We start from the raw sequence: 21,171 nt of genomic DNA on the forward strand, positions 1-21,171 counted from the left end.
GTCAAAGTGGAGAATAATAATAATATTATATAGTAGCAGTCAAAAGTTGACACACCTACTCAATCAACCTACTCTACATTGAAGAATAATAGTGAAGACATCAAAACTATGAAATAACATATCACTATTATTCATGTCGTAACCAAAAAAGTTTTAAACAAATCAAAATATATTTTATATTTGAGATTCTTCAAAGTAGCCACCCTTTGCCTTGGTAACTGCTTTGCACAATCTTGGCATTGTCTCAACCAGCTTCATGAGGTAGTCACCTGGAATGCATTTCAATTAACCTGTTAGGGCTAGGGGGCAGTATTGACACGGCTGGATAAAAAAACATACCCGATTTAATCTGGTTACCACTCCTACCCAGTAACTAGAATATGCATATACTTATTACATATGGATAGAAAACACCCTAAATTTTCTAAAACTGTTTGAATGGTGTCTGTGAGTATAACAGAACTCATTTGGCAGGCAAAACCCTGAGACATTTTCTGACAGGAAGTGGATACCTGATGTGTTGTATTACCTTTAAACCTATCCCATTGAAAAACACAGGGGCTGAGGAATATTTTGGCACTTCCTATTGCTTCCACTAGATGTCACCAGCCTTTACAAAGTGTTTTGAGTCTTCTGGAGGGAGATCTGACCGAACAAGAGCCATGGAACGATGATGGCCCATTAGACACCTGGCGCGCGAGTTCATGTTGGGTACCCTCGTTCCAATACGTTATAAAAGAGTATGCATTCGTCCACCTTGAATATTATTCATGTTCTGGTTAAAAAAGGCCCTAATGATTTATGCTATACAACGTTTGACATGTTTGAACGAACGGAAATATATTTTTTCCCCTCGTTCATGACGAGAAGTCCGGCTGGCTTAGATCATGTGCTAACAAGACGGAGATTTTTGGACATAAATGATGAGCTTTTTTGAACAAAACTACATTCGTTATGGACCTGTGATACCTGGAAGTGACATCTGATGAAGAGAATCAAAGGTAATGGATTATTTACATAGTATTTTCGATTTTAGATCTCCCCAACATGACGTCTAGTCTGTATCGCAACGCGTATTTTTCTGGGCGCAGTGCTCAGATTATTGCAAAGTGTGATTTCCCAGTAAGGTTATTTTTAAATCTGGCAAGTTGATTGCGTTCAAGAGATGTAAATCTATAATTCTTTAAATGACAATATAATATTTTACCAATGTTTTCTAATTTTAATTATTTAATTTGTGACGCTGACTTGACTGCCGGTTATTGGAGGGAAACGATTTCCTCAACATCAATGCCATAGTAAAACGCTGTTTTTGGATATAAATATGAACTTGATAGAACTAAAAATGCATGCATTGTCTAACATAATGTCCTAGGAGTGTCATCTGATGGAGATTGTAAAAGGTTAGTGCATCATTTTAGCTGGTTTTATGGTTTTGGTGACCCTGTCTTTGACTTGACAAAACATTACACACAACTCTTGTAAATGTACTGTCCTAACATACTCTAAATTTATGCTTTCGCCGTAAAACCTTTTTGAAATCGTAAAACGTGGTTAGATTAAGGAGATGTTTATCTTTCAAAGGGTGTAAAATAGTTGTATGTTTGAAAAATTTGAATTTTGACATTTATTTGGATTCAAATTTGCCGCTCTTGAAATGCACCTGCTGTTGATGGAGTGCACCACGGGTGGCACGCTAGCGTCCCACCTAGCCCATAGAGGTTAACAGGTGTGCCTTGTTAAAAGTACATTTGTGGAATTTCTTTCCTTCTTAAAGCGTTTGAGCCTATCAGTTGTGTTGTGACAAGGTAGGATGGTATACAGAATATAGCCATATTTGGTAAAAGACCAAGTCCATATTATGGCAAGAACAGCTCAAATAAGCAAAGAGAAATGACAGTCCATCATTACTTCAAGACATGAAGGTCAGTGCAGTCGCAAAAACCATCAAGAACTATGATGAAACTGGCTCTCATGAGGACCACCACAGGAAAGGAAGACCCAGAGTTACCTCTGCTGCAGAGGATAAGTTCATCAGAGTTAACTGCACCTCAGATTGCAGCCCAAATAAATGCTTCAGAGTTCAAGTAAGAGATACATGTCAACAACATCAACAGTTCAGAGGAGACTGCGTGAATCAGGCCTTCATGGTCGAATTGCTGCAAAGAAACCACTACTAAAGGACAGCAATAAGAAGAAGAGACTTGCTTGGGCCAAGAAACACGAGCAATTGACATTAGACCGGTGGAAATCTGTCCTTTGGTCTGATGAGTCCAAATTTGAGTTTTTGGGTTCCAACCGCCGTGTCTTTGTGAAACACAGAGTAGGTGAACGGATGATCTCCGCATGTGTGGTTCCCACCGCGAAGCATGGAGGAGGTGTGATGGTGCTTTGCTGGTGACACTGTCAGTGATTTGTTTAGAATTTAAGGCACACTTAACCAGCATTGCTAACACAGCATTCTGCAGCGATATGCCATCCCATTTGGTTTGCACTTAGTGGGACTATAATTGTTTTTTCAACAGGACAATGACCCAACACACCTCCAAGCTGTGTAAGGGCTATTTGACCAAGAAGGAGAGTGATGGAGTGCTGCATCAGATGACCTGGCCTCCACAAATCACACGACCTCAACCCAATTGAGATGGTTTGGGATGAGTTGGAGTGCAGAGTGAAGGAAAAGCAGCCAACAAGTGCTCAGCATATGTGGGAACTCCTTCAAGACTGTTGGAAAATAATTCCAGGTGAAGCTAGTTGAGAGAATGCCAAGAGTGTGCAAAGCTGTCATCAAGGCATGCTAGTTAGCTACGGCGTCATAGGATACGGTGCACTGGGTGGGTTTCAGGAAGAATACTGTACCAAGTTATCTAGCTGAATAAACTAAGTTTGAGCCTATTCCTGGAAACATTGAACCACTGTAGTTTACATCAATTATAATTTCTAAAGTGGAAGTTGGAAAAGTTAAGTATTTCAGTGAATGGTTAGTGAGGGAGGCCCTGCTCTCTCGCTTCCCCAGTTGTTTAGTTCATTTTCATTCCAATCTCCTTTGCATTAGCGTAGCCTCTCCTGTAGCCTGTCAACTATGTGTCTGTCTGTCCCTGTTCTCGCCTCTCTGCACAGGCCACACAAACGCTTCACACCGCATGGCCGCTGCCACTCTAACCTGGTGGTCCCAGCGCGCACGACCCACGTGGAGTTCCAAGTCTCCGGCAGCCTCTGGAACTGTCGGTCTGCGGCCAACAAGGCAGAGTTCATCTCAGCCTATGCTACCCTCCAGTCCCTCGACTTCTTGGCGCTGACGGAAACATGGATTACCACAGAAAACACTGCTACTCCTACTGCTCTCTCCTCGTCTGACCACGTGTTCTCGCATACCCCGAGAGCATCTGGTCAGCGGGGTGGTGGCACTGGAATCCTCATCTCTCCCAAGTGGACATTCTCTCTTTCTCCCCTGACCCATCTGTCTATCTCCTCCTTTGAATTCCATGCTGTCACAGTCACTAGCCCATTCAAGCTTAACATCCTTATCATTTATCGCCCTCCAGGTTCCCTTGGAGAGTTCATCAATGAGCTTGACGCCTTGATAAGTTCCTTTCCTGAGGATGGCTCACCCCTCACAATTCTGAGTGACTTTAACCTCCAATGTCTAGCTTTGACTCATTTCTCTCTGCCTCCTTTCTACTCCTCTCCTCTTTTGACCTCACCCTCTCACCGTCCCCCCCTTCTCACAAGGCAGGCAATACGCTTGACCTCATCTTCACTAGATGCTGTTCTACTAATCTCACTGAAACTCCCCTCCAAGTCTCCGACCACTACCTTGTATCCTTTTCCCTCTCGCTCTCCTCCAACACTACTCACTCTGCCCCTACTCAGATGGTATTGCGCCGTCGCAACCTTCGCTCTCTCTCTCCTGCTACTCTCTCCTCTTCCATTCTATCATCTCTTCCCTCTGCTCAAACCTTCTCCAACCAATCTCCTGATTCTGCCTCCTCAACCCTCCTCTCCTCCCTTTCTGCATCCTTTGACTCTCCATGTCCCCTATCCTCCAGGCCGGCCCGGTGCTCCCCTCCTGCTCCGTGGCTTGACGACTCATTGCGAGCTCACAGAACAGGGCTCCGCGCAGCCGAGCGGAAATGGAGGAAAACTAGCCTCCCTGCGGACCTGGCATCTTTTCACTCCCTCCTCTCCACATTTTCTTCCTCCGTTTCTGCTGCTAAAGCCACTTTCTACCACTCTAAATTCCAAGCATCTGCATCTAACCCTAGGAAGCTCTTTGCCACCTTCTCCTCCCTCCTGAATCCTCCTCCCCCTCCTCCTCCCACTCTGCGGATGACTTCGTCAACCATTTTGAAAAGAAGGTTGACGACATCCGATCCTCGTTTGTTAAGTCAAACGACACCGCTGGTCCTGCTCACATTACCCTACGCTTTGACCTCTTTCTCCCCTCTCTCTCCAGATGAAATCTTGCGACTTGTGACGGCCGGTCGCCCAACAACCTGCCCGCTTGACACTATCCCCTCCTCTCTTCTCAAGACCATTTCCGGAGACCTTCTCCCTTACCTCACCTCGCTCATCAACTCATCCTTGATCGCTGGCTACGTCCCTTCAGTCTTCAAGAGAGCGAGAGTTGCACCCCTTCTCAAAAAACCTACACTCGATCCCTCCGATGTCAACAACTACAGACCAGTATCCCTTCTTTCTTTTCTCTCCAAAACTCTTCAGCATGCCGTCCTTGGCCAGCTCTCTTGCTATCTCTCTCAGAATGACCTTCTTGATCCAAATCAGTCCGGTTTCAAGACTGGTCATTCAACTGAGACTGCTCTTCTCTGTGTCACGGAGGCTCTCCACACTGCTAAAGCTAACTCTCTCTCCTCTGCTCTCATCCTTCTAGACCCATCTGCTGCCTTTGATACTGTGAACCATCAGATCCTCCTCTCGACCCTCTCTGAGTTGGGCATCTCCGGCGCGGCTCACTCTTGGATTGCGTCCTACCTGACAGGTCGCTAATACCAGGTGGGGTGGCGAGAATCTGTCTCCGCACCACGTGCTCTCACCACTGGTGTCCCCCAGGGCTCAGTTCTAGGCCCTCTCCTATTCTCGCTATACACCAAGTCACTTGGCTCTGTCATATCCTCACATGGTCTCTCCTATCATTGCTACGCAGACGACACACAATTAATCTTCTCCTTTCCCCCTTCTGATAACCAGGTGGCTAATCGCATCTCTGGCAGACATATCACCACCTCAAGCTGAACCTCGGCAAGACAGAGCTGCTCTTCCTCCCGGGGAAGGACTGCCCGTTCCATGATCTCGCCATCACGGTTGACAACTCCATTGTGTCCTCCTCCCAGAGTGCTAAGAGCCTTGGCGTGACCCTGGACAAGACCCTGTCGTTCTCCGCTAACATCAAGGCGGTGACCCGATCCTGTAGGTTCATGCTCTACAACATTCGCAGAGTATGACCCTGCCTTACACAGGAAGCGGCACAGGTCCTAATCCAGGCACTTGTCATCTCCCGTCTGGATTACTGCAACTCGCTGTTGGCAGGGCTCCCTGCCTGTGCCATTAAACCCCTACAACTCATCCAGAACGCCGCAGCCCGTCTGGTGTTCAACCTTCCCAAGTTCTCTCACGTCACCACGCTCCTCCGCACACTCCACTGGCTTCCAGTTGAAGCTCGCATCTGCTACAAGACCATGGTGCTTGCCTACGGAGCTGTGAGGGGAACGGCACCTCCGTACCTTCAGACTCTGATCAGTCCCTACACCCAAAGAAGGGCACTGCGTTCATCCACCTCTGGCCTGCTCGCCTCCCTACCTCTGCGGAAGCACAATTCCCGCTCAGCCCAGTCAAAACTGTTCGCTGCTCTGGCACCCCAATGGTGGAACAAGCTCCCTTACGACGCCAGGACAGCGGAGTCAATCTCCACTTTCCGGAGACACCTGAAACCCCACCTCTTTAAGGAATACCTGGGATAGGATAAAGTAATCCTTCTAAACCCCCCCCCCCCCAAAAAAAAGATATACAGTGGGGGGGAAAAGTATTTGATCCCCTGCTGATTTTGTACGTTTGCCCACTTACAAAGAAATGATCAGTCTATCATTTTAATGGTAGGTTTATATGAACAGTGAGAGAGAGAATAACAACAAAATCCAGAAAAACGCATGTCAAAAATGTTATAAAATGATTAGCATTTTAATGAGGGAAATAAGTATTTGACCCCTCTGCAAAACATGACTTAGTACTTGGTGGCAAAACCCTTGTTGGCAATCACAGAGGTCAGACGTTTCTTGTAGTTGACCACCAGGTTTGCACACATCTCAGGAGGGATTTTGTCCCACTCCTCTTTGCAGATCTTCGCCAAGTCATTAAGGTTTCGAGGCTGACATTTGGCAACTCGAACCTTCAGCTCCCTCCACAGATTTTCTATAGGATTAAGGTCTGGAGACTGGCTAGGCCACTCCAGGACCTTAATGTGCTTCTTCTTGAGCTACTTCTTTGTTGCCTTGGCCGTGTGTTTTGGGTCATTGTCATGCTGGAATACCCATCCACGATCCATTTTCAATGCCCTGGCTGAGGGAAGGAGGTTCTCACCCAAGATTTGACAGTACATGGCCCCGTCAAATGATGCGGTGAAGTTGTCCTGTCCCCAAAGCATAATGTTTCCACCTCCATGTTTGACGGTGGAGATGGTGTTCTTGGGGTCATAGGAGGCAGCATTCCTCCTCCTCCAAACACAGCGAGTTGAGTTGATGCCAAAGAGCTCCATTTTGGTCTCATCTGACCACAACACTTTCACCAGTTGTCCTCTGAGTCATTCAGATGTTCATTGGCAAACTTCAGACGGGCATGTATATGTATTCTTCAGCAGGGGGACCTTGCGGGCGCTGCAGGATTTCAGTCCTTCACGGCGTAGTGTGTTACCAATTGTTTTCTTGGTGACTATGGTCCCAGCTGCCTTGAGATCATTGACAAGATCCTCCCGTGTAGTTCTGGGCTGATTCCTCACCGTTCTCATGATCATTGCAACTCCACGAGGTGAGATCTTGCATTGAGTCCCAGGCCGAGGGATATTGACAGTTCTTTTGCGTTTCTTCCATTTGCAAATAATCGCACCAAATGTTGTCACCTTCTCACCAAGCTGCTTGGCGATGGTCTTGTAGCCCATTCCAGCCTTGTGTAGGTCTACAATCTTGTCCCTAACATCCTTGGAGAGCTCTTTGGTCTTGGCCATGGTGGAGAGTTTGGAATCGGATTGATTGATTGCTTCTGTGGACAGGTGTCTTTTTTACAGGTAACAAGCTGCGGTTAGGAGCACTCCCTTTAAGAGTGTGCTCCTAATCTCAGCTCGTTACCTGTATAAAAGACACCTGGGAGCCAGAAATCTTTCTGATTGAGAGGGGGTCAAATACTTATTTCCCTCATTAAAATGCAAATCAATTTATAATATTTTTGACATGCGTTTTTCTGGATATTTTTGTTGTTATTCTGTCTCTCACTGTTCAAATAAACCTAACATTAAAATTATAGACTGATCATTTCTTTGTAAGTGGGCAAACATACAAAATCAGCAGGGGATCAAATACTTTTTTCCCCCACTGTAGATGTACTATTGTAAAGTGGTTGTTCCACTGGATATCATAAGGTGAATGCACCAATATGTAAGTCGCTCTGGATAAGAGCGTCTGCTAAATGACGTAAATGTAAGGCAAAAGGGTGGCTACTTTGAAGAAACTCAAATATAAATCAAATTATATTTTAACACTTTTTTGGTCACTACATGATTCCATGTGTTATTTCATAGTTCTGATGTCTTCACTAAACCCTGGAATGAGTTGGTGTCCAAACTTTTGACTGGTTCCGTATATATATATATATATATATATATATATATATATATATATATATATATATATATATATATATATATATATATATATATTTTTAGAGACGTACTAAGACAAAAATAAATTTGACAATGTGTAAATAATAACACATTGCATGAAATGAAGAAATTCATTAAAATGCTGGAAGTGAAAGCTGAAAATAAACAAGTAACTATGCAAATGAGCCAAAGCTGTGTGCATTATGGAAAAAGACACCTGGCTCAAATAGAAGCCTGTCTCTAATAAGCGCCTGTTGTATTCAGTGATTTAAACAAATAAATGTCAGGGTTATTAATTCAAGTTTTAAGGACATTTCAAAATGGCCACATTATTTGAAAATACGCTATAAGTTAATATTTAAATAAGAAATAATTAAATACATGTATTTGAACACAGGTCTGATGCTAGTATGCAGTCTGGACACAGGAGTCTAGCCCACAAGTCCTATAGAGTACCTGACAGCTGTTAGGACTGAAGGAGGAAGTACTACTCACGTCTCCAGGTGGGCTGAGACCAGGGGGGAGCAGAGGTTGGCGGTGGGCGTGGCCAGGCCCAGGGTGAAGATGGTGTCTTGGAGCCTGCGGACAGCTGCCACGTCCCCCTTCATGGCCGCAGCATTGAGGACGTGGAAGAGCAGGGTAACTGTGGTGTCCCTCACAGCCACCTCCTTCTCCTTCATTTCCTTCAGCATGTCCACCGCCTCTGTGATTGGGGGGGAGAGATGGAGAAGAGAGAGAGGGGGGAGATGGATGGAGGGAGGGAGGGAGGGAGAAGAGAGAGAGGGGCGGGGAGAGATAAAGTCAACATGGGAGCTGGCCAAATGCATGTTGATAAAACTACAAGCGAATGTCAACATCTGACACAATTACTCAATAAATGTCATCTAGTATTACAGTCAGTTACTTGTGGCTTAACTGCCTTGTCCTAGAGAGACTTAGGGGGCCAGGAACTACAATGGGGTGGTTAAAATAAGTAGTCAGCGCTCAATCTCACTTGATGGGAAGACTCCAAATGAAAGAGGGAGGGAAGGAGGAGACAATGTGAGAGAGAGAATGAGAGCGAGATGGGGAGAAGGTGATAAAAGGCCCCTTAGATAATTCCATGTGGGGAAAACAAACCGCTATTAAAACAGCGTTTTACACCCAGCAGGAATGCAAATCGGCCCGTATAATGCCAATTTCCTGCTAATTGCTACTTGCATTTCTAAACGAGACTACAATTACCGGGCCGCTTTTTCCCGTCCCTGTGCCGAAAGCGATGGGGCTAAATTATAGGTGTGCGGCGAGTGCCCGGCGTGCCCTGGCCCCGGGTCCTACAGAGGTAATAATGGAGGCTTTTCAGCAGGCTGGGCACCCATCTGGCTGACTGGGCCGTGCGGAGTGAACACTCTCCTCTTCTCGTCTCTCTCCCCCGGCAGCAGTCAGCTGCTCTGTGGCAGGGCCAGACAATTAAGATGTGTTTACACTGTGTTTAGAGGCGTGCTAATGGGCTGATACCGATAGGGTCTGTTTACACCGGTGATACTAATCATCACAGCCTGGTCAGAGAAAGAAAACATCTAGCTCGTCAGTACACACCCCATGTAAACACACACACACAAACAAACTAACTATTATTGGCTTTGGCCCTCAACTACCACGCATATGTGAGTTCTGGCCTCATTTGGGCTCAAACCCCAATTGCTACTCACAGTGTGAGTGCTGTGGCTAGCAGACTCAATAACAGCCAGAACAGAAAGGACCCTGTGTTGACCACTACAGGTGAGTGCAGTTGGATGCCACCATCCCTCCAGTTCTGGCAGTCTACTTCTCTGGCTAGCTATTATACCTCTTCAACCAGAGTGTTCTCTCAGGGATGAACACTCCAGTGACACGACAGCACACACACACACCACACACACACACACACACACACACTGGTGTGTGCTTTGGCATCCAAATTCCAGTCTGCCTCTCAATCTCTCCCTCCCCCCTCATTTTCACGAGTTGTTATGCAAATGAAGCACAGTCTGTGACTGTCACAGATTTAATGAAGCAAAAAGGGAAATTGGAAAGGGGAAGAGGGGTGGGGGTTCATGTGGGTCACATTGGGTTTCTAAGAGGCAGCTTTTGTTTTGTGTCTGGGGCTCATTCTGTTCTCTCCCCGGGGCGTCAGGATGGGGTGGATATGGATCTGAACAGGGCCCAGTTGGGTCATGTCCCTCTGGGGTTGGGATGACCCTACATGTACCTGTGGACATCCCCTTCACTGGATCTCTGAATATATTTCTCTATAGGATGATACTGTGGAGAGGAATCAAAGCCTTGACTAATGACAAAGAAAGCCTTGGATGCTGTTCCCCAGAATGGTTGGGATTTCTACCTGCAGGCTATGGCCTCATTGTGATTGAATGGTATTGGATGAAAACCTGCAGACAACCTGCAGACAACTGACGAAAAAAACATGGAAAACCAGCTCTGTGGTTCTATGAAATCGATTGATAAATCAAGTACCAAGTATCATGGGGTAGGACACCAGCAAACACTGCAGCCCTTGAGAACTGGACTAAGGGGCGAGAGTTGAATTCCTTAGCTGTAGGTGTGAACTCACTGGGCCAGGGATATATATTTTTTTTCTCACCAGGTATGACAGTTGAGAACAAGTTCTAATTTACAACTGCAACCTGGCCACGATAAAGCAAAGCAGTGCGACAAAAACAACAGAGTTACACATGGGATAAACAAACGTACAGTCAATAACACAAAAGAAAAATGTATATATAGTGTTCCAATGTAGTAAGATGAGAGAGGTAAGGCAATAAATAGGCCCCAGTGGCAAAATAATTATAATTTAGCATTAACACTGGAGCGATAGATGTGCAAGTAGAGATACTGGGGTGCAAAAGAGCAAAAATAAATAACAATATGGGGATGAGGTAGTTGGATGGGCTATTTACAGATGGGCTCTGTACAGGTGCAGTGATCGGTAAGCTGCTCAGATAGCTGATGCTTAAAGTGAGGGAGATATAAGTCTCCAGCGTCAGTGATTTTTGCAATTCATTCCAGTCATTGGCAGCAGAGAACTGGAAGGAAAGGCAGCCAAAGGAGGATTTGGCTTTGGGGATGACCAGTGAAATATACCTGCTGGAGTGCGTGCTACGGGTGGGTGTTGCTATGGTGACTAAGTGAGCTGAGATAAGGCGGGGCTTTACCTAGCAAAGACTTTGATCCCTCCTGTCTCAGCCTCCAGTATTTATGCTGCAGTAGTTTGTGTCGGGGGGCTAGGGTCAGTCTGTTACATCTGGAGTATTTCTCTTGTCTTATCCAGTGTCCTGTGTGAATTTAAATATGCTCTCTCTAATTCTCTCTTTCTGTCTTTCTCTCGGAGGACCTGAGCCCTAGGACCATGCCTCAGGACTACCTGGTATGATGACTCCTTGCTGTCCCCAGTCCACCTGGCCGTGCTGCTGCTCCAGTTTCAACTGTTCTGCCTGCGGCTATGGAACCCTGACCTGTTCACCGGACGTGCTTGTTGCACCCTCGACAACTACTATGATTATTATTATTTGACCATGCTGGTCATTTATGAACATTTTAACATCTTGACCATGTTCTGTTATAATATCCACCCTGCACAGCCAGAAGAGGACTGGTCACCCCTCATAGCCTGGTTCCTCTCTAGGTTTCTTCCTAGGTTTTTGGCCTTTCTAGGGAGTTTTTCCTAGGGAGTTTTTCCTAGCCACCGTGCTTCTTTCACATGCTTTGCTTGCTGTTTGGGGTTTTAGGCTGGGTTTCTGTACAGCACTTTGAGATATCAGCTGATGTACGAAGGGCTATATAAATAAATTTGATTTGATTTGACTTATAGATGACCTGGAGCCAGTGGGTTTGGCGACGAATATGAAGCGAGGGCCAGCCTACAAGAGCATACAGGACGCAGTGGTGGGTAGTATATGGGGCTTTGGTGACAAAACAGATGGCACTGTGATAGACTACATCCAATTTGCGGAGTAGAGTGTTGGAAGTCAAAGTCAAGGATCGGTAGGATAGTCAGTTTTACGAGGGTATGTTTAGCAGCATGAGTGAAGGAGGCTTTGTTGCGAAATAGGAAGACGATTCTAGATTTAATTTTGTATTGGAGATGCTTAATGTGAGTCAGGCAGGAGAGTTTACAGTCTAACCAGACACCTAGGTATTTGTCCACATATTCTAAGTCAGAACCGTCCAGAGTAGTGATGCTAGTCTGGCGGGCGGGTGTGGGCAGCGATCAGTTGAAGAGCATGCATTTAGTTTTACTTGCATTTAAGAGCAGTTGGAGGCCACGGAAGGAGTGTTGTATGGCATTGAAGCTCGTCTGGAGGTTTGTTAAGACACAGTGTCCAAAGAAGGGCCAGAAGTATACAGAATTGTGTCGTCTGCGTAGAGGTGGATCAGAGACTCACCAGCAGCAAGAGCGACATCATTTATATATACAGAGAAAAGAGTCGGCCCGAGAATTGAACCTTGCGGCAACCCCATAGACACTGCCAGAGGTCCGGACAACAGGCCCTCCGATTTGACACACTGAACTCTATCTGAGAAGTAGTTGGTGAACCAGGTGATCTGTTTGTTAACTTGGCTTTGGAAGACTTTAGAAAGTCAGGGCAGGATGAATATAGGTCTATAACAGTTTGGGTCTAGAGTTTCTCCCCCTTTGAAGAGGCGGATGACTGCAGCAGCTTTCCAATCTTTAGGTAACTCAGACGATACGAAAGAGAGGATGAATAGGCTAGTAATAGGGGTTGCAACAATTGCGGCGGATAATTTTAGAAAGAGGTTCCAGATTGTCTAGCCCAGCTGATTTGTAGGGGTCCAGATTTTGCAGCTCTTTCAGAACCTCAGCTGTCTGGATTTGGGTGAAGGAGAAGCAGGGGAGGGACTTGGGAAAGTTGCTGCAGGAGGGTGCAGAGCTGTTGGCCGGGGTAGGGGTAGCCAGGTGGAAAGCATGGCCAGCCGTAGAAAAATGCTAATTGAAATTCTCGATTATCATGGATTTATCGGTGGTGACAGTGTTTCCTAGCCTCAGTGCAGTGGGCAGCTGGGAGGAGGTACTCTTATTCTCCATGGACTTTACAGTGTCACAAAACTTTTTGGAATTTGTGCTACACGATGCAAATTTCTGTTTGGAAAAAGCTAGCCTTTGCTTTCCTAACTGACTGTGTATATTGGTTCCTAACTTCCCTGAAAAGTTGCATATCGCAGGGGCTATTCGATGCTAATGCAGTACGCCACAGGATGTTTTTGTGCTGGTCAAGGGCAGTCAATTCTGGAGTAAACCAAGGGCTATATCTGTTTTTAAGTTCTAAATTTGTTGAACGGGCATCCTTATTTAAGATGGTGAGGAAAGCACTTTTAAAGAATAACCAGGCATCCTCTACTGACGGGGATGAGGTCAATATCCTTCCAGGATACCCGGGCCAGGTCGATTAGAAAAGGCCTGTTCGCTGAAGTGTTTTAGGGAGCGTGTGACAGTGATGAGGGGTGGTCATTTGACGGCGGACCCATTAAGACCCAGGCAATGAGGCAGTGATCGCTGAGATCCTGGTTGATGACAACAGAGGTGTATTTAGAGGGCAGGTTGGTCAGGATGATATCTATGAGGGTGCCCGTGTTCACGGATTTAGGGTTGTACCTGGTTGGTTCCTTGATAATTTGTGTGAGTTTGAGGGCATCTAGCTTAGAACGGCCGGGGTGTTAAGCATATCCCAGTTTAGGTCATCTAACAGTACAAATTCTGAAGATTGAAGGGGGGCAATAAAATCACATATGGATTCCAGGGCACAGCTGGAGGCTGAGGGGGGTCTATAACAAGCGGCAACAGTGAGACTTATTTCTGGAAAGGTGGCTTTTTAAATAGTAGAAGCTTGAACTGTTTGGGCACAGACCTGGATAGCATGACAGAACTCTGCAGGCTATCTCTGCAGTAGATTGCGACTCTGCCCCCTTTGGCAGTTCTATGTTGGCGGAAAATGTTGTAGTTGATGGAAATATCAGAGTTTTTGGTGGGGGAAATCTGACATTAGGATCAAACCCAAGTTAACGAGAGTGGGGGGGGTTAGGGGGGGGGAAAAGTTACCCACTCCCGACTGCCCATCAGCACGTTACACACACCAGCAGAGTCGTACTGGGGGAAGGAACATGTTAGCTAGCCTGCGAGGGAATGAGCACCCATCAGAGAAGAGACAGCTCATCTCTTCTTCTCTCCTTCCTGACGGCACCACTAATCACCACGACCAGTGGCTCGGCGCTAACATGACCAAATGGAGGCTAGGCGTCCAAGCAGACGGAGTGGTATGTATATCAGCCAAGCCAGCCAGCCAGGGATCTGAAACTCATCCAGCCACATACTGCCACGGCCAGGTAAACAAATATCACACAGGCCATTAATCCCTCTAATTTCCCTGCCTTGCGTTCCACTAGGCCCCTGCACACCCAGGGCTGTGTTTACCGGAGGACCCCACAGAGGCTTTAGCTATCCCTATGCAGGGGGATGAAGGGAAAGGTGGAGAGGTGAAGGTGGAGGTAAAGGAAGGAAGTAAGGAAAACAACAAAGCCATTAAAAGCGGGGAGCCAGTGAGCGGTCCTGCCACAAGTCATGATCTTCAGTGCGGGCCTGGCTGTCTGTAGCGCGGCCCGGTAGACCGGGGCAGCGAGGTGTGCTAATGTGGATGACAAGCCGCCGCCGCACTCACTGGGGCTAATGGCCAGCTAACCCCCCCCCACCTCCCTCCCTCCCTTCACAGCACCTCTGCTTGAATTCACATGCAAATTTGTGTGTGTGAAATGTTCAAGCACTTTCCCGGACATGATATGCCATTAGTATCAGGACGGATTTCTGTAATTCTGTTAAAGTAGCGCGAGTCCTGTAATTTTCTCTCGCTCTCTCTCTCTGTGACGGGGGGAGACAAGGCGGACAGAAGGGGGGGGGGTGAGAGTGACACGCATCTTGAAGGAAAGAGAGAGAGGTAGCGTGAGAGAGACGGGGCACACATTTACGCTGTCACTGTGTGCACAAAGCAAAGAAGAAACACTTTTATTGTAATTGGGTCTTACATGGGCAGGCAGAAACCCACCGTGGCATTCAGATAATGGCTGGTTAATGTGGGCGTCCTGAGAGTGAGAAAAAGGCGGCTGCTGCCTGCTCCTCGCCACATGCATACAGCCTGCTCTCTGAGAAAATAATTACTCCTTCAGCAGACATTTAACTGCATCAAACACTTCCTTCACTCAGGAGTTGAACTTTGATGTTCTTTCATATGGCTTATGGATATAGGCATCTTGTAAAGAAAGATGTACAGTTGAAGTCAGAAGTTTACATACACTTAGGTTGGAGTCATTAAAACTCGTTTTTCAACCACTCCACAAATTTCTTGTTAACAAACTATAGTTTTGCATGACAAGTAATTTTTCTAACAATTGTTTACAGACAGATTATTTCACTTATAATTCACTGTATCACAATTCCAGTGAGTCAGAAGTTTATATACACCAAAATTCCAGAAAATGATGTCATGGCTTTAGAAGCTTCTGATAATTGACATCCTTTGAGTCAATTGGAGGTGTACCTGTGGATGTATTTCAAGGCGTACCTTCAAACTCAGTGCCTCTTTGCTTGACATCATGGGAAATCAAAAGAAATCCGCCAAAACCTCATAAAAAAGCATTGTAGACCTCTACAAGTCTGGTTCATCCTTGGCAGCAATTCCCAAATGCCTGAAGGTACCACGTTCATCTGTACCAACAATAGTACGCAAGTATAAACACCATGGGACCCAGCAGCCGTCATACCGCTCAGGAAGGAGATTCGTTCTGTCTCTTAGAGATCAACGTACTTTGGTGCGAAAAGTGAAAATCAATCCCAGAACAACAGCAAAGGACCTTGTGGAGATGCTGGAGGAAACAGGTATAAAAGTATCTATATCAACAGTAAAACGAGTCCTATATCGACATAACCTGAAAGGCCGCTCAGCAAGGAAGAAGCCACTGCTCCAAAACCGCCATAAAAAAGCCAGACTACGGCTTGCAACTGTACATGGGGACAAAGATCGTACTTTTTGGAGAAATGTCCTCTGGTCTGATGAAACAAAAATAGAACTGTTTGGCCATAATGACCATCGTTATGTTTGGAGGAAAAAGGGGGACGCTTGCAAGCCGAAGAACACCATCCCAACCGTGAAACACGGGGTTGGCAGCATCATGTTGTGGGGGTGCTTTGCTGCAGGAAGAACTAGTGCACTTCACAAAATAGATGGCATCATGAGGTAGGAAAATTATGTGGATATTTTGAAGCAACATCTCAAAACATCAGTCAGGAAGTTAGAGCTTGGTCGCAAATGGATCTTCCAAATGGACAATAACCACAAGCATACTTCCAAAGGTCTGGCAAAACAGTTTAAGGACGACAAAGTCAAGGTATTTGAGTGGCCATCACAAAGCCCTGACCTCAGTCCCATAGAAAATGTGTGGGTAGAACTGAAAAAGCGTTTGCGAGCAAGGAGGCCTACAACCCTGACTCAGTTACACCAGCTCTGTCAGAAGGAATGGGCCAAAATTCACCCAACTTATTGTGGGAAGCTTGTGGAAGGCTAGCCAAAACATTTAACCCAAGTTACACAATTTAAAGGCAATGCAACCAAATACTAATTGAGTGTGTAAACTTCTGACCCACTGGGAATGTGATAAAAGAAATAAAAGCTGAAATAAATCACTCTCTCTACTATTATTCTGACATGTCACATTCTTAAAATAAAGTGGTGATCCTAACTGACCTAAGACAGGGAATTTTTTACTAGGATTAAATGTCAGGAATTGTGAAAAACTAAACTGTATTTGGCTAAGGTGTATGTAAACTTTTGACTTCAACTGTAGATGTACAGGCTTAACCAAACCACACATTTATCCCGAAAATATGACTGACCGGGAACAAATCTAGTGTTAGCCTGCTGAGCTAAAGCCAAAGCATTAGCTCGGGGAGCTAACGGAAGTCTTCAGGTCTCAAGCATGGTGACTTTTCAGGCAAGGTTTCTCAGCAGTCTGGACAAGGAACCCTGAAAGCTTTTCTTTAACAGAATGCAACTTCCCTCGATTACGTTGCCCTGACAGTGTCTATTGCCCACTCACCTTCCAGTCTGCCCTGCTTGGTCAGGACCTTGACCAGAGCCACGTACTTGCTGGAATCCAGAGACACTGAGGAATCCTTACGGCTCCTAGACATGGGGGGGTTGAGAGAGTTAGACCATAGATTAGAGAAATATACTTTTTTTTATTTTTTAAATGTCATTTGTGTGTAAAAGATCTCGAACGTGGCTGATGCAGTTCATGTCACAATTGCAACTCCCATCTCCCAACAATTCAGATTCCTCTACCCCCCCTCCCACTTTGATGAAGCAGTGCATGGGAAAGGGAGACAGAGATTGGAGCTGAAGGTGAGTGCAGCACCGAGGCCTTTCTGTTTCAGAAAGGTTACGGATGCAGGGTGTGGGGTGAGGAGAAGAGATGGGTGTACGTATGCACCGGATTCATCAGAACACCCCTGTCCACTGCTCTGGCCCGGCCAGTGCATTAACGTCTCTCCTAATCCAGCTCAGGTTAAACTTTAATGCTTAGCTGGACCGAGTATAGGGGAATGTGTGTGTGTGTTTCCCAATCCACTTACAGCTCTCTTTTCAAGTTCAGCGCCTCTTCCACATTGTCATGGCGACAGCAGAGGTGGATGAGGGTGGCGTAGCTCCCGGCAACCATGTCTGCCTCGTGTTGTCTCTTCAGCTCCAGAGCCCTGTCCAGTTTCTGTCAGAAAGACAAGACGTTTTTAAAAATCAACCTTCATCTCAAATGCTTAATCCTAAGAACCGCAATAGTCAGCCGGCCCAGTAGGGCATTAACAACCCTCATTTAATTGTCTCTTACTGTCGGCAGCAGACTATCACTCTGGAACTAAACCAGGTTTAAGCTTAACAAACATTACCCAAAAGAGAGAGGGCATGTGTGCTGAGACTGTACCTCCTCGGCACACAGAGTGAGGATGAGTTGTTTCAGGGTAGCTCCTACTGGTTTACTGTCAGCCTTCAGCTCAGCCAGCCTGCTCTCCAGCGCCAACACCTTGCCATCCAGACTCTGAAAGGTAGACAGGAAAACGCTACACGCACTCTCCCTAAATGACCATCACCTATATCTCTAAAACCCAATGAATACACTCACAACGACTCTGTTGTCTGAGAGGTTCAGAGGTTCTTTGCTGTCCACCAGGGCGATGACATCCTAAAAGAAACCAAAAGAACCACATAAGAAAGAAACCAAAACTGCATCATTAAGAATACAGTAGCTGTGAGTCAGTGATTTAGGACAGATACCTTGATGAGCTCAGGCACGTGATAGGAGTCTAGCAGGTTTCTGATCCCTCTGTAGATGTTCCCTGGGATGATGATACCCTGCAGGTCAAACACGGGAGAACAGGATTAAAATTCATTCTCTTTCACCTGGGGTTGTCCATTTTAGGAGGGGGCAGATTGCTAATCTGAAATGTGAGATTTGGGACGTGGGTAATCTGAATCTTATTATCCACATAGACAACTCTTAATCTGAGATCAATGTGTGTAAGCCTGTCAGAGGGGTTGTATTTATGAATGGGATGAGTCTAATATCTGTGTGTGTGTACCATGCTCTTCAGCTGGTTGAAGTACTGCCTGAGCTTGTCCTCCTGAGCCTGCACCTCTGCCTCAGTCATGCTGTCCATCAGGTTATAGAGAAAGTAGGACACAGCCTCTGTAGAGATGGAAGAGAGGAGTGATGTTATACGTGCGCACACACACACAGATGGATACAAGGACATAGAACGTGGTCCCAGGATAATGGCTGTGTGTGTGTGTGTGTGTGTGTGTGTGTGTGTGTGTGTGTGTGTGTGTGTGTGAGAGAGAGTAGTGCTGACGGTATTCTTTGAGTGAAGCGAACAGTAATGCGTGTCGGGCGGGTGGCAGTGGGTGACAGCCTCGCACTCTGGGGCGGCCGTGCGGAGGACACAACGGGAAGTGACACGGATAACTGTCTCCATCTCTCCCACCAGCACTGCAGCCCGGTCAGACCACACACACACACTGACACGGAGAGACACAGCCGCGCCACACACACTGAAAGACACACATTCCTGACAAACTAGACGCAGGCTGTTTGTTCAGCGCTGTGTCAGCAGCCTGGGCCCATTTCCCTGACAGACAGGCTGTCCCTCTGGCCAGGTCTCACACCCACCCTATATCTAGGGCAGGACATGAACGTGCAAACAGTCTTCATAACGCAGGGTGAGCGCATCAGCAGACTCCTGCAACGGAGACTGCAGATATATACACAGTGAACGCATAGACAGAGACACAGATACAGAGCCTTCAGAAAGTATTTATACCCCTTGACCCACAACCCCTTTTTGTTTTGTTACAGCCTGAATTTAAAAAGGATTCAATTGAGATGTGCCACTGATCTACACACAACACCCCACAATGTCAAAGTGGAATTTTGTTTTAGAAATGTTTACAAATGAATGAAAAATTTAAAGCAGAAATGTCTTTAGTCAATAACCTTCAACACCTTTGTTAAAGCAAGCCTAAATAGATTCGGGAGTAAACATTTGCTTAACAATTCCCATAATAAGTTGCATGTACTCACTGTTTGCAATAATAGTGGTTGACATTTTTTTATGAGTACTCCATCTCTACCCCACACATTCAATTATATGTAAGGTTCCTAAGTCGAGTAGTGAATTTCAAGCACAGATTCAACCACAACGACCAGGGAGGTTTTCCAATGTCTCGCAAAGAAGCGCACCGATTGGTAGATGGGTCAAAATAAAAAAGCAGACATTGAATATCCCTTTGAACATGGTGAAGTTATCAATTACACTTTGGATGGTGCATCAATACACCCAGTCACTACAAAGTAACCAGCAACTGAGTTAGGAAGGATGCCTGAGAGGAAGGAAACCACCACTTTCCACCATGAGGCCAATAGAGATTTTAATGGCTGAGAGAGGATACGAAGGATGGAACAACATTGAAGTTAGTCCACAATACTAACCTAAAATGACAGTGAAAAGGAAGTATGTACAGAATAAAAAAATATTCAAAAACATGCATCCTGTTTGCATTAAGGCACTAAAGTAATACTGCAAACAAAAATAAATTGCAAAGAAATGTACTTTTTGTCCTAAATACAAAGCATGATGTTTGGGGCAAATCCAACACATCACTGAGTACTACACTTCATATGTTCAATCATGGTGGTGGCTGCATCATGTAATGGATATTCTCGTCATCGGCAAGGACTAGTTAAAAAAAACGTAAATCGAGATACGCACAGCGAAAATCCTAGAGGAAAACCTGGTTCAGTCTGCTTTCCACCAGACACTGAGAGACAAATTCACCTTTCAGCAGGACAATAAACAAAAACACAAGGCCAAATCTACACTGGAGTTGCTAACCAAGAGGACATTGAATGTTCCTGAGTGGCCTAGTTACAGTTTTGACTTAAATTGGGATGAAAATCTGTCAAGACCTGAAAATGTCTAGCAACAACCAACTTGACAGAGCTTAAATAAAAATGGGCAAATATTGTACAATTCACGTGTGCAAAGCTCTGAGATTGACCCAAAAAAGATTCACAGCTGTAAATCACTGCCAAAAGATGATTCTAACATGTATTGACTCAGTGGGTTGAATATCTAATTAAGATAGTGTTTTAATTTTTCATGAATCTTTAAAAAATGTAAAACATTTTCTTCCACTGACAGAATTGTGTAGATCGTTGAAAAACAATTAAATCCCAATTTCTAACAACATTTTTTGGAAAAAGTCAAGGAGTGTGAATACTTTCTGAAGGAAACAGACAGACAGACAGACAGACAGACAGACAGACAGACAGACATGCACACAAACACTTGACTGTCCCATGTCGCTCAGTTGGTAGATAATGGAACTTGCAACGCCAGAGTTATGGGGCACCAGCACAAATAAAGTATGCAAATATATGCGCTCACTACCGGATAAGAGTATGCTAAATGACTCCAATGTAAAACTAAAAAAATAGATAGTGTTCTTATGGCCAGATTTTCATCCATTCACAAACGATCTTACCAGCAGATCCTGTAGCTCCCTGAGAGAAACGCTCATCTTTGTACAGCAGCTCAGTGATCTGAAAACAAGCATAACCTTAAGAGATGCATCTCATTCAAAGACACACCTACATACAAATCGCACAGCATCACATGGTGAAAACTCATGCCCCAG

General features: G+C 45.5%; 1 protein-coding gene across 1 annotated transcript in view; it reads right to left on the reverse strand.

Moving 5' to 3' along the window:
• lrpprc (leucine-rich pentatricopeptide repeat containing) overlaps positions 1 to 21,171 on the reverse strand; it is an 82,891-nt gene that overhangs the window by 38,421 nt on the left and 23,299 nt on the right. Inside the window, exons 16-23 of the mRNA XM_014179970.2 lie at positions 21,019 to 21,076; positions 18,558 to 18,664; positions 18,253 to 18,330; positions 18,101 to 18,160; positions 17,903 to 18,016; positions 17,559 to 17,689; positions 17,024 to 17,109; positions 8,381 to 8,588 (exon numbers count right to left, since the gene is read on the reverse strand). Of these exons, the coding sequence (XP_014035445.1) occupies positions 8,381 to 8,588; positions 17,024 to 17,109; positions 17,559 to 17,689; positions 17,903 to 18,016; positions 18,101 to 18,160; positions 18,253 to 18,330; positions 18,558 to 18,664; positions 21,019 to 21,076 (842 nt within the window). The remainder of the gene's footprint in view (positions 1 to 8,380; positions 8,589 to 17,023; positions 17,110 to 17,558; positions 17,690 to 17,902; positions 18,017 to 18,100; positions 18,161 to 18,252; positions 18,331 to 18,557; positions 18,665 to 21,018; positions 21,077 to 21,171) is intronic.

The sequence above is a fragment of the Salmo salar genome, chromosome ssa28 (genome assembly GCF_905237065.1).
Source record: "Salmo salar chromosome ssa28, Ssal_v3.1, whole genome shotgun sequence".
NCBI lineage: Eukaryota > Metazoa > Chordata > Actinopteri > Salmoniformes > Salmonidae > Salmo > Salmo salar.